Raw genomic sequence first — 16,282 nt, 5'->3', positions numbered from 1 at the left:
GATTCCACATATGAGTGAAATCACATGGTATTTGTCTTTTCTCTGACTGACTTATTTCACTTAGCATAATGTTCTCCAAGTCCACCCATACTGTCAGAAAGGGTAAAATTTTCTTCTGTTTTTATGGCCAAGTAGTATTCCGTTGTGTAAATGTCCCATAGTTGTTTCATCCACTCATTTACTGATGGGTGCTTGGGCTGCTTCCATATCCCGGCGATTGGAAATAATGCTGCAATAAACACAGGGGTATTTATATTCTTTCAAACTAGTGTTTTGGGTTTCTTCAGATAGATTCTCAGAATTGGATTCACTGGATCAAAAGGCAGATTCATTTTCAATCTTTTTAGGTATCTCCATACCGCTTTCCACATTTGGTGCACCAGTCTGCATTCCCACCAACAGTACAAAAGGGTTGCCCTTTCTCCACATCCTCATTAGCATTTGCTGTTTGTTGATTTATTGAGAAAAGCCATTCTGACAGGTGTGAGACAATATCTCAATGTGGTTTTAATTTGCATTTCTCTGATGATTAGTGACATTGAACATATTTTCATATGTCTATTGGCCATTTGTATGTCCTCTTAGGAGAAGTGTCTATTCAGGTACTTTGCACATTTTTTAACTGGTTTGTTTGTTTTTTTGGTGTTGAGTCTTGTAAATTCTTTATAGATTTTGGATATTAACCCTTTATCGGACGTATCAATGAATATGTTCCCCCATTCTGTGGGTTGTCTCTTTATTTTGTTGATGGTTTTCTTTGTGGTACAAAATCTGTTTAGTTTGATGTAGTCCCATTTGTTTATTTTTTCTTTTGTTTCTCATGCTTGGGAAGATATATCCAATAAAAACAGCTATGAGCAATGCCCAAGATTTTGCTGCTTACGGTTTTTTTCTTCTAAGATTTTTATGGTTTTGAGTGTAACATTTAAGTCTTTGATCCATTTTGAATTTATTCTTGTGTGTGGTGTAAGAAGGTGTTCTGCACATATCTGTCCAATTTTCCCAACATCATTTATTGAATAAACTACTTTTGCCCATTATATGTGCTTGCTTCTTCTGTCAAATATTAATGGACTATAAAAGCGTGGGTTTATTTCTGGGCTCTCTATTCTGTTCTATTGATCTATGTGTTTTTATGTCATTACTGTGCTGTTTTGATTACTATGGACTTATATTATAGTTTGATATTAGGTAGCATGATTCCTCCAACTCTATTCTTCTTTCTCAGGATTGCTGTTGCTATGTGGGGCTTTGTGTGGTTCCATATAAATTTTTGAAATATTTGTTCTCATTCTATGAAATACATCATTGGTATCTTGAGAGGAATTGTGTTGAATCTATAGATTGCTTTGGGTAGTATGGCCATTTTAATTATGTTAATTCTCCCTATCCATGAATTCAGTATTTGCTTCCACTTAATTTGTATCTTCTTCAGTTTCTTTCTTCAGTGTCTTATAATTTCCCAAATACAGGTCTTTTACATCCTTAGCTAAATTTATTGCTAGGTATTTTATTTTTTTTGAAGAAATTGTGAATGGGAGTTGTTTTAGATTTGTGAATTCTAAGGAATTGTGAGTTATGTTTTAGATTTTCAAACAGAAAAAATAGCATGCTTTTTATTGAGTTTTACAATAATCTTTTCTGTCTTAGGTTGGTTTATTTTAATCCTTCTCTGTATTCCTATATGCCATTCAAGAAGTTCAAACATCTTTCCCTCTTAATACCTTGATCTTAGAATCCATTGTAACTTTCTGTATTGGGGAGGGGGATGGAATCATAATTTTTCTTTCTTGGTAATAGGCATTTGCACACAGTTTTGCCCTGTAATGCATATTCTAGCTCTCTGCTGGTCCTCTGTAAATACATTTTTAAGTCATTGATTGTATCAAATTCAACAGGTTTTGATGTTATCAGATTCCATAGGCTTGAATTTCTTTGAGTCTTTTTTATTCATACTTCATTTATTTTGGTGTCACTCTTCTAATCCCTGTCATTCTTCACAACTGGATGTTTGCCTGTTTTTCAAATACTGAGCCTTTACACAATGATGATACACATTTCCCATTTTGACTTTGCAGCCTCACTCGTGATCTTCATTGAAACCGAAAAAGGGATGTTCATAGAGCACTCCCCTCACACACTATATCCACAAATAGTCTCCAGACACTTAAATAAATAGGCTTATGATGTATTCTGTACTAAAGTTAAAGCTGAGTTCTCTTTAAACTCTTATCTGCCACTGTTTTTTAATAGGGAAAAGAATATGGAGAATACTCTTGATTGGTTAAGTTCTACATGTCTGATTCTCAGCTAAGGCCTCTTTTCTGATGGACAATTATTTATCATTCATTTTACTACCTTTCATTATTCTTCCACCAGATCTTTAATTGATAAGCCATAATCTCAAATTTTCATGCAATTAGACTCACTTCACTCAGCTTATCATTTAGGATCTCTCCTCCTATGAAACACATACATACAGTCCCTACCCTGCCACAGTGCAGACCTGCTTTCACTAGGATGGAGGTGTCAGAATCCAGGTATGCAAGGCCCATTTGGAAATCCAGGCCAGTAACTATATTTCAGAAAGGTTTGCTTTCTTCTTTCATATTGTCCAATAGATGTTCAATAAGATTCATGTCTAGATTGTGGGAAAAATGATTTATCTTCCTCTTGCAAGCCACAAATTTTTCTGTTTTACTTTAGGAAAAGAGATGAGAAACATGCTCAAGATTATAGTTAGGACAGTTTAACTACGAATGGTACAACCACCCTATGTGGTAGGAGTGCCAGAGAATCATGGCCATAATTTAACAGCTGCATGATATTAGTTAGATGAACATTTAGGAATCTGGAAGAGGCTGTTTTTCTTTCTTTTTTTAAGTGCCTCAATGACTTTTCTTTTCTTTCTTTATTTTTTTAATGGGAACTTAACTCTTAATGAGCTTTTGCAATGTATCTGATTTTCCAAGCTTCCACTCAGATGTGCTTTCATGTTGATAGATGCTCAGTGAGTTATTTGAAGGAATTAATGGGTTTTTCAGAAAATGATAGGCCCCCCTCCCCACCAGCCTGGAGACTCAGATGCCTTCAAAACCCTGGAAGTCACCTCCCACCTCCATTCAGAACCTGGGTTTCCAAGCTGTTGGCATGGTGTCAGGGGTCCTTCCTGTGGCCGCTCTGGCTCTGGGTTAGTGTCCGCCTTCCAGGTTCAGGCCCCAGCAGCTCACTGAGTGCCCTGCAGGGGGTGCCCCAGCTCGCATGCAGGAAGTGGCATCATCTTTCTGGATCCAGGCATCTCTTAGGTGAGTGTGGCCCATGATGTAGCTTAGTCTCAGCTCTGCCTTTGGGGTACAGAGTCTGGTGGAGAAGGGTTGCACCCCCATGGTCTCAGAGAAAGGTGCACGTGGTTCTGGGAGCTGCTTCTTCACCAGCCTCTGCCTGGCTCACAGGGACAGAGTAAGTACTCCCTCGGGGTATAGTGGAAGAGTGTCACCTAACCTGCGCCACACAGTGTCCTAAATGCCCCAATCATTCATCATGCTGTTTATTTTGCTCTCCTGCTGTCTCCTTCCCAGGACTCAGCTCAAACATCACTTACTCTACCGGCCCCGCCCACATGGCAAGTGTCAGCATATACCCGTGTGCAGGTTGAGGACCAGTGAGGTCTGGGGACTTCCTTGTGCTACTCAGGGCTCTGTACTAGGAGGCATCTCAGAGCCTAGCAACTGGAAGACACTGGGCATGTGTTTGTTGACCAACTGCATGCAGTAAGACACACATACATTGTGTGTCTTGTGTGGCTTTGTGGCCTTCAGCCAACTTCATAGACCTCCGGAGAGATGTAAGGTTGAGCCAGAGGCTGGTCAAAATGAGGACTGGTTCCCTTTCCATCTGCCTTTCCTCTGTGGCCCTAGATACTCTATCACCCTCTTCCCTCCCCTTGCATCATCCAAATCTGCCTGTATGGTGAAATAACTGATGCTAATTCAGACTAAAGGGTCAATGACTGCTAAGACTTAAGGTACCTCCTTTTTCTTTATATCTTATAACAAAAGATTTTTTTTAAAAAAGAAAAAACTTGACTGTATAATGGTGGCCAGCTGGCAGGGAAGGCATGTCAGGGTCTGAGAACCCAGAGCTCAGAAATGGGATTTGCTCTATAGGTGATGGGCCATCTGTGCCTCCAGCAGTGGGTGAAGCCCCAACTGTTTCCTCCACCCTCCCACCTCCACCCTGCAAAGGGGAGTTGTCTTCATTCTGAAGCTGGAGAACACAACATCCTGCCACAACTGGGACATTCACTGAGAAATAAACTGTGTCTCTGCTATTGTCCTTGGTAAATAGAGGGAGGCAGCTGCCACAATTATCAGCTGCATAGGGAGAAAGGCTCATTTGAGCTGGAAGCTTGGAGAGAGCATCACCCTCATGAAGAGCTATTTATTTATTTGTATTTTAAATTTAATTCTTACTGATTATGGTATTACAGTTGTCCCAATTTTTCCCCCTTTGCCCACCTCCACCCAGAACCACCTGATCCCTCAGGCAATCCCCACATCATTGTTCATGTCCATGGGTCATGAGGATAAGTTCTTTGGCTTCTCCATTTCCTATACTGTTCTTTACATCCTCATAGAGATTCTGTAACTACCAGTTTATACTTCTTAATCTCCGCACCTCTTCACACATTCCCCCCTATATCCTCTACTTATCCAGCAATTATCAAAACTACTCTCCATATCTATGATTCTGTCTCTGTTCTTCTTGTTTGCTTAGTTTGCTTTTTAGATTTATTGCCATTTTATTGTTCATAGCTTTGATGTTCTTTTTCTTAAATAAGTCCCTTTAACATTTCATATAATAATGATATGGTGATGAACTCCTTCCATTTTTTCTTGTCTGGGAAGTTCATTATCTGCCCTTCGACTTTAAATGATTGCTTTGCTGGGTAGAGCAATCTTGGCTGTAGGTCCCTGCTTTTCATGACTTTGAAATTTCTTGCCAATACCTTCTAGCCTGCAAAGTTTCTTCTGAGAAATCAGCTGGCAGAATTATGGGAACTCCCCTGTAGGTAACTAACTTCTTCTCTCTTGCTGCTTTTAAGATTCTCTCTTTACCTTTAACCTTTGGCATTTTAATTATGTGTCTTAGAGTGGGCCTGTATGCATCTATCTTTTTAGGGACTCTGTGCTTCCTGGCTTTGCATGTCTATTTCCTTCCCCAAATTAGGGAGGTTTCCTTTCATTATTTTTTTCAAATACATTTCCAATTTCTTGCTCTTTCTCTTCTCCTTCTGTCACCTGTATGATGCCAATTTTGGTACATTTGAAGTTGTCCCAGAGGCTCCTTACACTACCATCTTTTTTTTGTATTTTTTTTCTTTTTGTTCTGATTGGTTGTTTTTTGCTTCCTTGTGTTCCAATATATTGATTTGATTGTTGGCTTCATTCACTCTACTCTTGATTCTCTGTAAGTTGTTCTTTATTTTAATTGGTGTATATTTCATTTCTGACTGGATCTTTTTTATGCTATTTAGATACTAAGTTATTTGAGCATCCTTATGACCAGTGTTTTGAACTCTGCATCTGATGGATTGCTTATTTCCATTTTCTTTAGTTCTTTTTATGGAATTTTGATCTGTTCTTTCCTTTGGGCCATGTTTCTTTGTCCCCTCATTTTGGCAGCCTCCCTATTTTTATTTCTATGTATTAGGTAGAGCTGCTATGACTCCCTGTCTTGGCAGCATGGCCTAATATAGTAGGTGTCCTGTAGAATCCAGTGGCACAGCCTCCCCTATTACACAAACTGGTACTCAATGTGTGCCCTCCATGTGGGCTGAGTACACCCTCCTCTTATAGTTGAGACTTCATTGCTGTTGGCAGGTCAATAAGAGGGATTTACCCAGGTTAGTTAGCTGCAAGGACAGGCTAGGACCACTAACCACCAACCTTTGCCCTATGTGGAGGATCAGCTGTGCTGGGGCAGGGTGGTGGTGCTCCAACATGGTGTATAGCTGTCCACTGAGTGTGCTGGCCCTGGGGTTTCCTGAGTGGGGCAGGCCAAGATCAGCCCCCACCTGCGCCTTGCCTGGGGCCACCCTGCCTGAGTTATAAGGCTGCCTGAGATGGCTGCTACTTGTGCTGGGCTTGGAGGTTTCCAGGTACAGCCAAGCTATGATCCAAGGCTGGCTGCTGCCAGTGCCAGGCCTGGGGCAACTTAGCAAATAGTACAGTAGCTGGAGGCTCGCTGAGACTGGCTGTTGCTTGTTTGCAGGATCTAGGAAGATATGAAACATTGGCTGAAAGAAACCATTCATATGGAAAATTCACTGTTATCCACTTGGGTGGGCCAAAGCATCAAGAATCACCAGGGTGGGGCAAACCATGTGAGCCAGGACGATTAATGGAGACTCAGATATGGCACCCACCTGCTAGGTCTGTGGCTCTGTTGGGTAGGAAAGCTCAGAAAAGGAACAATGGACTGTGCCCATCTTTTTGTCTAGGAGATAGTTGTCCCCCAGCTCTTACCTTGATGCCAGACACTTCAGTTCCTCCTCATAAGCCATTGGTGCCTTTCAAGCTGCTTCCCCAGTGCTGGGACTCAGAGGGAATGAGTCTGAGTAAGTCTGTGTGTGAGCCCATTAAAAGGATATGCCTGAGAATCCAGTAGTTTCTTATACCGACTCAACGCCCACTGGTTTTTACAGCCAGAAGTTTTGTGGGATTTATGTTCCTGGCACTGGAACCCTGGGTTGGGGGACCTAGTGTAGAGCTAGGATCCCTTGCTCCTGAGATATCCCTCCTGAATTTTTATCCACGACATGTGAATGTGGGACCAGCATGTTCTGTATCTCCAAGTCTCCACCCCTCTGCCCCTCTTACCAATCTGTCTGGATGTGGTAAGATTTTATTTATTTTATTTTTAGAGATGGGGAGAGGGGAGAAAGGGAGGGAGAGAAACATCAATACGTGGTTGTTTCTCAATCAATGCCACTGGGGACCTGGCCCGCAACCCAGGCATGTGCCCCAACTAGGAATCAAACCAGCAACCTCCTGGTTCACAGGCCAGCACTCAATCTGCTGAGCCATTCCTGCCAGGGCTGGATATGGTTTCTCTAGTTCCATAGTTGTACTTCCATTCAACTTGATTTCTGATGGATCTGAGTGATAGTTGTTCTATAGTTTAGTTGTAATTTTAGTATGGTTGTGCAAGGGGGTGAGCCATGTTTACATACACCTGCATCTTGCCCAGAAGTCTTAAATGACTTTTCATAACAAATTTATGTTTAAGTCATCAAATAATTTACCCACTACTATTTGCTAAAGAAACCAGGCTCTTATTTTCCATTGTGATTATGTTCTTGTTATTGTAAAGAATGAAGGTTTTTCCTTATATCCAATAAAAATTCCAGTTGACTCATAATAGGGAAAAAAATCACAATAATTAAAGCTAGTACTGACTCCCAAAGTTCAAATATATTATGGAAATTACACTTTAATACTCTCCTATTCTTGCTATTAAGACTGCAAATTAGAATTTTCCTGAAGTAATCTTTGCTTTACACCAGTGTGTTCTGAAGTTCTTTCTACTTCTCCCCATGTAGTTTATCTCTTCACACCACACCCAGTTGTGCACTGAGCCACATGTTGCAAATATATCTATATGCTTTGCCATTTCTTTTTCTAAAAAGTATCCAAATTGGAAAGGAAGTAGTAAAACTGTCTTCATTCCCAGATGGCATGATTCTGTACATACAGCACCCCAAAGATTTCACCAAGAACTTACTACAATTGATAAATGAATTCAGCAAAGCAGCAGGATACAAAATTAATATCCAGAAATCAGTTGCATTTTTATATGCCAATAAAGAACCAACAGAAAGGGAAATTAATAAAACAATCCCATTCACAGTTGCTTCAAAAGAATAAAATACCTAGGAGTAAATCTAACCAAGGATGTAAAAGACCTGTACTCAAAAAATTAAAAAACACTGAAGAAAGAAACTGAAGAAGATACAAATAAGTGGGAACACATACAGTGTTCATGGATAGGGAGAATTAACATCTTTAAAATGTTCATACTACCCAAAGCAATCTATAAGTTCAACACAATTCCTATCAAGATTACAATGACATATTTCACAGAACTAGAACAAATATTTCAAAAATTTATATGGAACCACTAAAGGCCTTGCATAGCAACAGGAATCCTGAGAAGGAAGAATAAAGTTGGAGGAATCATGCTACCTAATATTAAACTCTACTAGAAGGCCATGGTAATCAAAACAGCATGGCACAAGCATAAAAACAGACACATAGATCAATACAAAAGGACAGGGAGCCCAGAAATAAACCCACACCTTTATAATCAATTAATATTCAACAGAGGAAAACAGCACATACAATGTGCTAAGGAGTTTATTCAATAAATGGTGTTTAGAAAATTGGACAAATACATGCAGAAAAATGAAATTAGACCACCTTCTTATACCACACACATGAATAAATTCAAAGTGGATGAAAGACTTAAATGTTAGATCCAAAATCATAAAAATCCTATAAGGAAACATAGGCAGCAAAATCTTGGACACTGCTTGTAGCAATTTTTATCAGAATATCCCCAGGCAAGGGATTCAAAGTAAATAAATGGGACAACATCAAACTAAAATGTTTTTGCACAGCAAAGGAACCCACCAACAAAATAAAAAGACAACCCACAGAATGGGGGAACATATTCGTCAATACATCTGATAAGGGATTAATATCCAAAAATGCATAAAGAACTTACAAAACTCAACACCAAAAAAACAACAACCCAATTAAAAAATGGGCAAAGGACATGAAAAGACACTTCTCCAAAGAGGACATACAAATGGGAAATAGACATAAGAAAAGATACTCAACATTACTAATTATCAGAGAGATGCAAATTAAAACCACAATGAGACACCATCTCACACCTGTCAGAAAGGCTACCATCAATAAAATCAACAAGCAAGTGCTGGCCAGGATGTAGAGAAAGGGGAACCCTTTTGCACTGCTGGTGGGAATGCAGATGGGTGCAGCCACTGTAGAAAGCAGTATGGAGATACCTCAAAAAATTAAAAATGGATCTGGTTTTTGACCCAGAGATCCCACATATGGGAATATATCTGAAAGAACCCAAAATACTAATTTGAAAGAACATCCCATGTTCATTGCAGCATTATTTACAATCTCCAAGATATGGAAGCAGCCCAAGTGCCCATCAGTAGATGAGTGGATAAAACAACTATGTGACATTTACACAACGGAATACTACTTGGTCATACAAAAGAAGAAGCTTTTATCCTTTGCAACAGTATGGATGGACCTGGAGAACATTATGCTGAATGAAATAAGCCAGTCTGAGAAGGACAAACACCATATAGTTTCACTTATATGTGGAATCTAATGAACAAACTGAATTAACAAGGAACATGGGGACAGATTCATAGATTGAGGGCAGGATGACAGCTATTCGATGGTGAGGGTTAAGGGGTAGAGGGATTAAGCAAAAAGGAAAAAGGACTCATGGACACGGACAACAGTGTGGTGACTGCTGGTTGGAGGGGGATAAAAGGGGACTAAAATGTAATGTAAAAGAATATAATAAAGATTAAATTAAACAAATAAATAAAGAATAAATAAAATTAAAAAAAAAGAAAATGAAAATGAAAACCATCCTCACTGGGCTACACATTTTTTGCTCTGAATCTAGGGGAGAGTTTAAAATGCTCTGGCAGAGGAGAAACCCCTCTATGGTCATTGCATAACTGAACTTAGGGTGGATTAGAAACTCTCTGAGGCGAGATCTTGCTTCTTCATACTGCTCAGCACCAGCCATTGGTAAGAACTGGTGTTGGTCCTGAATGCCGAGTCTGCACTTGAGCAAATCCCAATCTTGTCCCCTCTTTGGAACACCTGCATCATAGCTTTGCACACAACAGGGCCACCCATCTGATCAGGCCTGGCAGGCTCCCTGGCAGGACAAAGAAGGGCACATCTGCACCATGCCCAGAAAGGAAAAATGGGAAATCTGGAAGACACATTCTCCTCTGTCTGGGTTGCTCCTGAAGGCATATAAGAAAAGCCAACCTGGAACAGGGTGCCTGCTCTTATTTAAAAAAAAAGGAAAAAAAGCCTGATCTTTTGTTTCTTACATAAAAGTTCAATTTTGAATAATGTGATTTTTTTCATGTGAAACTAAATGATAAGGGAAAATTTGCATCATTAAAAGCCTCCACTTAAGAATAAGCTCATCATGAATTAGGCTTTCAAGTCACAACCATTGCCACCAAAGAATTTTGGAAAAATTCATTTAGTGTGTTTACTGCTAATGCCACAAGCCACTGAGAAAGATGAGCACAATGGCTTTCAATTATATGGCATTCGCTTCTCACCATGGCATGTGGGAAATTTTTATTTCACTCCTTTCTCTTTTTATTCTTTTTCCCATTAATCATTCATTTTTAAAAAATTCATTAACTCAACATACTTACTATGTGCCAGCCATAGACATACTACTGTGCGCCAGAATACAGCAATGATAATAATAATACAAGAACAGTAACTAAACCTAACTCTCACATTCAAATATTCCTTGCTTACCATATGCTGGACAGTGTTCTCAGTATATACATTACCTCATTTAATTCTTTCTTTTATTGTTATTCTATTACAGTTGTCCCAATTTTTCCCTCTTTGCCCTCCTCTGCCCATCCCTGCTCCCACTCCCAGTCAATTCCCACACTGTTGTCCATGTCCATGGGACATTCATACATGTTCTTTGTCTAGTTTCTTCCTCTTCTTCCCACCATTATCTCCCTCCACCCTTCCCTCTGGTCACTGTCAGCCTGTTCCATGTTTCCATGCCTGTCTTGTACCAATCTCCTGAGCTAAGGACAACTATATGCCCACTTTGCAAATTAGCAACTGAAGTACAAGATATTAATTTCTCAAGTCACTGAGTCAGGAAATGTCAGAATCAGGGTTCTAACTTAACATCTTTTTACTCCATTGTCCATATCTTGACCTCTATGCTATATGAAGAAAATCAGACATGGCTTTATGGAACTATTAATGTACTGGAGAAGACAGACATTGAACAAACACACAAGCATATCTTATCTCAAACACTGATAAGACATATTAAAATACGCAAAGTGCTATGAAATAGAATTGTATAACATTACAAAGACTAGTTTTGCAAGCTAAGAAATGCAATGATTATCTCTGGTAATTATCTCACCTAAATGACAGTTATAAAATTTAAGATAGCAGGCTGGCTAAAAAGAACTGGGAAAACTAAGGCTGGGAGACCAGGGAAAGTGACTAGCAATTCGGCCTTTAACCCCTGCCATAGAGCCTTGCCATTTTGGTGGCCCTTCTTGTTGGTACACTCAGAATGACAAAATATAAGGTATCTGGCAAATGTAACCCCTTCTCCTAACTTTACCCCTTCTGAATAAGGAAATTCAACCTGGTTCAGGTGCCCCTTCTTCACACATAAAAGTGAGTAATCCTTAGCCTTCAAGCAAGAAGTACATGGTAAATGTCTTAAAAGGACAAACAAACAAACAAACAAAAAACCCTTAATTTCTGCTTAAATGCTTTAGTTTAGTTTTTTTAAAAAAAGATTGCTTTGGCTTATAATGGCTAACACTTGGGCTTCTGGAAACAATTCAAGATATGGCTTATAGTCAGTAAAACAAACAAAACACCTTTATGAGACTTGGAAACAGACTAAAAACACTATTTAAAGACCAAACCAGGAAAGCAGAAAATCAAGTTCCCAGAGGGACAAAATTTCTTTTCATCCTGAGTTTTTTTAAAATCTGGGCTTTATTCCCTACACAACCAATTAGAGATCTACCTCTTTTCTTTTAATGTTAGAGAAATCATATGGAAAGAAGAAAAGTCTCTTTTCTTCTCAAAAAGTTGTCTCTGTAGATTTGGAAATTTTGTATCTTTGATTTTTTAATTTATTTTATGTATTAATTTTATGTCTTCAGTCTTTATATCAGGCATGGCCCATAAGTATAGGATTATATCCAACAATAGTGTGACTATTAGCTCCTAATTCTATAGTTTCACTCCACTGAGGTTAATAATGATTTAGAGGTGAGAGTGCGAGGAAGAGGGCAGGTGTGCATAATAGCACCATTAACTACATGTGATTTATACATCTAGATAGAAGAGCAACATCATTTCCAGGCCCAATAAACTAAGTACTTTTTCCTAGTTTATTGTTCAGAATCATAAAAAGAATAATCCTTGATGTTATATTGCCACAAGAAAATCTCCTGCCTCATCACCTTATTGTATCGTTTCATATGGGATCTTATATTCTACCTGGCTTTAACTGATGATGTTACTATATTAAAATGCCTAGATAACTAAATATACAAGTTAATCATTTGACTTTCACTGAGGGTTAAACAGTCTCTAATAAGCAAATGGTACATTAAGTCTCATCTGTCATAGCATGTTACACTTGAGATTGGCCTTGGTGCAGCTATAAATATGAAAAATCTTCTGAACATTAAAAAGAAATAGTCTAAATGTTAGAATTAAACTTTGAAAGTAACTTACAATACAGCATGTTAAATATCTTGTGCATTGAGACTTAAAAACAAAACCCCCCAAACCACGTTAAATGTGAACATTCTTCAGAAGTATCTTCTATATCCCTTTCCTTAAAAAATCTGTGAATATAATTGACTCTAATTCTCAAATGCTCCATTATCATTACCCATTTTGAATTAATATACTTCATTAATAAAGTTATGTTTTTCTGTGGATTATCTAGAAATAAAATACTGAAAAAATTGCAAATAAAGTATGCCTAGAACTTAAGGATCTGTACCGCTCCAAAAATGAAGTAAATGCCCTTGTATATTCTTTGGTACAAAGGCTATCATCACATTTTACATTGACATATAGGAAACATGGTAGTATACTTATGCAAAATTTGTGAAAACAAGACATCATATTTTACTACCCCAGAATAAGTTATTTTTGTGTACTCTGTTCCAGGATGAGGAAGGAAAAAATATTTTAATAGTTGCAAACTGTATTATCTTCAAAGCTGGTAATTCTTTTATAAAGATGGTTTTCTTTCATTTTAAAAGAAAAAAACCTTTGGTTTAGAGTACAAAAATTTGATTAAGATAAAATATTTAAAACTATGTTTAGAAATATTTAGACCTTACAAATTACTGTCAGACCTTTGAAAAACAATCTAATTTGAATCACCAGTCTAAATAGGTCATTAAACTTAGAAAAATTAAAATGAGCTGTGCAGGGTCAACTCTTTTTCTAAAACATCTGCATTCTCAATATCCTATTGTCTTCAAAGTCAAACAGAATTAAGTGTCAAGAACAAACATAATACATTAATTTATTCCAAATCTCATAGTTAGCCTGCAGGTGAAATGACCATAAGTGTTTACATTATAGACAAAAACAGTGTGTGTGTGTGTGTGTGTGTGTGTGTGTGTGTGTGTGTGGCAGGGGGGTGCCTCAAGAAGTTGGGAGTGGAAGGACAGAAGGAAAAGCAAAGAACTCTTACATTTCAGTAGGATAATCATATGTGGGATGCGGGATCCTCTACTGGTGCTCTTTTCTTGACTGTCATATGGGGATGTTCACAGTTCATGGCAAATCAAAATCAGCTCAAACACAATATAAAGCAAAGACTTCCATTCTAGTTGAGTGTCCCACCAGCTTCTCATGTCAAACTATCAGTATTAAGATCATGAACCTTCTCTCTCCCACCCAGCACCTTTAAGGTCTTAATTATCCTAAAACCCTCTGGTAAACCTGGGGATCAAATCCCCATCCCTGGAAAACCTTCCAGAGAATAGGCATAACTACAAAATCTTGAAGGTAACATCTTTAAAATATGGAAAAAATCAAATAAAACAAAACACAAATGAGAAAAATTGGCCACCTGAGACATCTGTTCCTGCACACCAGAACATCCATAAAATCAAAAAGACTCCGACAATGCTGGAAAAAAGAGGGTGTCAAGTGCTGTAGAATGGAGTCTGACTTAGCAGGCAGGGCCCCCAAGGAGGCTGGCAGCTTCAGGGAATCAGCTTCAGGGCAGGGGGAGAAAGCAGTCAGTTTTGTTTCACGACTCCCCAAAGCCACCAGGAAATGCACCTCATCCTTTCTGGATTAAGAGTAACTTTGATGCTTAGAAAAAAATACTTTCATATTCTCCAGCCAGCAAAAATCTATCACCAACAGGCAAAGATCAAGCAGAGTTGCTAATGAAACAGGTTTTGCTCTCAGCCCATCTCCCTAAAGCCACTTCCCAAACATGAGACCTCGATTCCCTCAAGCCTTCTCTCTGTTTAAAGATGGAATGGAAGCACCTCTGCTCTGTCAAGGAAACAAACTGAAGACTTGATATCGGGGAATTGTTAAGGAACATTCTAAGCTACATTTTTCTTAAAAGGGTCAAACCCAAAACAATTAGGACGTATTCGTTTCCAGATGCATGATACAATTTTTATAACTGCCCGGTACAGAGAGAAACAATTCCTCTCCAGCCACTACCACCTCCTACAAGGACCAATGACAGAAACCGTCCCAGACAGGGACCGAGCTGGCTGACTCTCCTTCCAACACAACCTCTCCAAATCCGCTTTTCGCCTCCCTGTGTCAGTCCCTCCTTAGTCCTTCAGCACTCGCCCTGAAGCGGTAGCTTCTCCCCCTCTTTAGTTCTGAGTGGACTCGGCGCAGCAACCGCCCTGCACCCAGCGGGTCTCTGAGTGGCGTCCCTGCACTTGGGAGGTTCTCAAAGCCCTGGGACAAGAGGCTTGTGCCAGGTCTGGGAAACCCCGGGGTTTCCGGCCTCCCAGGGCTCCCGCCACCCACACCCCCAAGCCCAAGTGGATTAAGTTGCTCGGCGCCCCGCGGCGCGCCCAGCCCGGGTCCCTCCTACTCCTGCCCCTCCAGCTCGGACGCCCAGGGGACCCCCGCCTGCGCGGAGGTGAGCGCGCACTCACCAGAGGTGAGCTGCATCCAGGCACAGATCTTGTACACGGTCGCCGTGTTGCAGAAAAAGAAGAGGGTAAAGCATATGATGCAGGCGATGATGAGCATCATGGAGAGGCCGATGAAGAAGGAGGCGGCTTTGAAGGCGCCCGAGGGCAGCGTGGAGAAGTCCGTGAAGCTGCCCCTGCAGGTCAGCTCCCGGGAGAAGCCGTTGCCGATGCAGTAGTGGAAGAGCCCGAAATAACCGGCTTGCGGGGTGTCCACGCCGTCGCCAATCCAGTACGGCTGGATGAAGCACACCACGTTGACGATGGCAAAGCAAACGGTGAAGATGGCCCACAGCACGCCGATGGCCCGCGAGTTCCGCACATAGTTGGTGTGGTACAGCTTCGCAGCCTCCTGAGCCGGCAGCATCGCGGCGGCGGCTCCGGGCATTCTCCCCCTCCTTCTCCTTCTCCTCCTCCCGGTCCTCCGCCTCCCCCGCCTCTCCGCGCTCAGGAGACACACTCACGGAGCCTCGCGCTGCAACTCCCCTGCCTCCGCCTCAGCCCAGCAGCGCCAGTTTCAGAGTCTGCATCCTCGCTCCGGAAGGAGGGCGGGGGAGCGCAGAGCACCCCTCTGACTCTCCGGCACAGCCTGGCGGCTCCCCTCCGTCCCTCCGTCCCTCCCGCCCTCCGGGCCGGGGCTCCAGCCCTCCTCACCACCCCACCCCTCTTCCCGCTGCTGCAGCTGCTGCAGCTGAAGGCGACAAATCCCGCGCGGGGCAGTGTGGCGCCGGAGCTCCCGCACCCCGCACCCGGCTTCGCGCCTTCCGCTCCTCCCCCTTCGCGCTCGGTTCGCGCCAACGGCTGCCCGAGAGCGTGGAGGGCCTTGGGGACCCTAGGACGCCCGGCAAGTGGCGGGCAGCCCTGGAGCTGGTGAAGCGGAATCTAGGGAGGATACGGGAACACCCACAGGGATCCTAGGCGTGATCCCGGGATCCCGGTTGGTGTTAGGGGCCAGGAGCGCGAGGCGGAATCTGGGAGCATTTCAGCTCCGCACAGCAACGTGCTTCGACCTCTGCATCTTTGCAGAGGCACGTGGGTCAGAGCCGCAGGTGCTGGCCAGAGATGCCAAAGGAGAGCAGAAGTACTGCCCCAAGACACTTCCTTGTTACAACCACAAAACTACCCCTGGCTAACTCCTCGGTTGCCTCAGGTCGACAAGGCGGGGACGGGAGAAGTTGGGCAGGAGCTGGCGGACAATAATGTAAAAGA

At 41.3% G+C, this 16,282-nt stretch overlaps 1 protein-coding gene across 2 annotated transcripts in view; it reads right to left on the bottom strand.

Annotated features, from left to right (window-relative positions):
• LHFPL3 (LHFPL tetraspan subfamily member 3) overlaps positions 1-15,662 on the bottom strand; it is a 666,875-nt gene extending 651,213 nt beyond the window's left edge. For both annotated transcript variants that reach the window (XM_053927230.2, XM_024558032.4), the window contains exon 1: positions 15,038-15,662. In XM_053927230.2, the coding sequence (XP_053783205.1) occupies positions 15,038-15,461 (424 nt within the window). In that variant the 5' untranslated portion in view covers positions 15,462-15,662. The remainder of the gene's footprint in view (positions 1-15,037) is intronic.
• Positions 15,663-16,282: the final 620 nt, after the last annotated feature.

The sequence above is a fragment of the Desmodus rotundus genome, chromosome 6 (assembly GCF_022682495.2).
Source record: "Desmodus rotundus isolate HL8 chromosome 6, HLdesRot8A.1, whole genome shotgun sequence".
NCBI lineage: Eukaryota > Metazoa > Chordata > Mammalia > Chiroptera > Phyllostomidae > Desmodus > Desmodus rotundus.
Note: the sequence above shows the minus strand (reverse complement) of the source record. Positions and strands in the feature narration are given on the sequence as shown.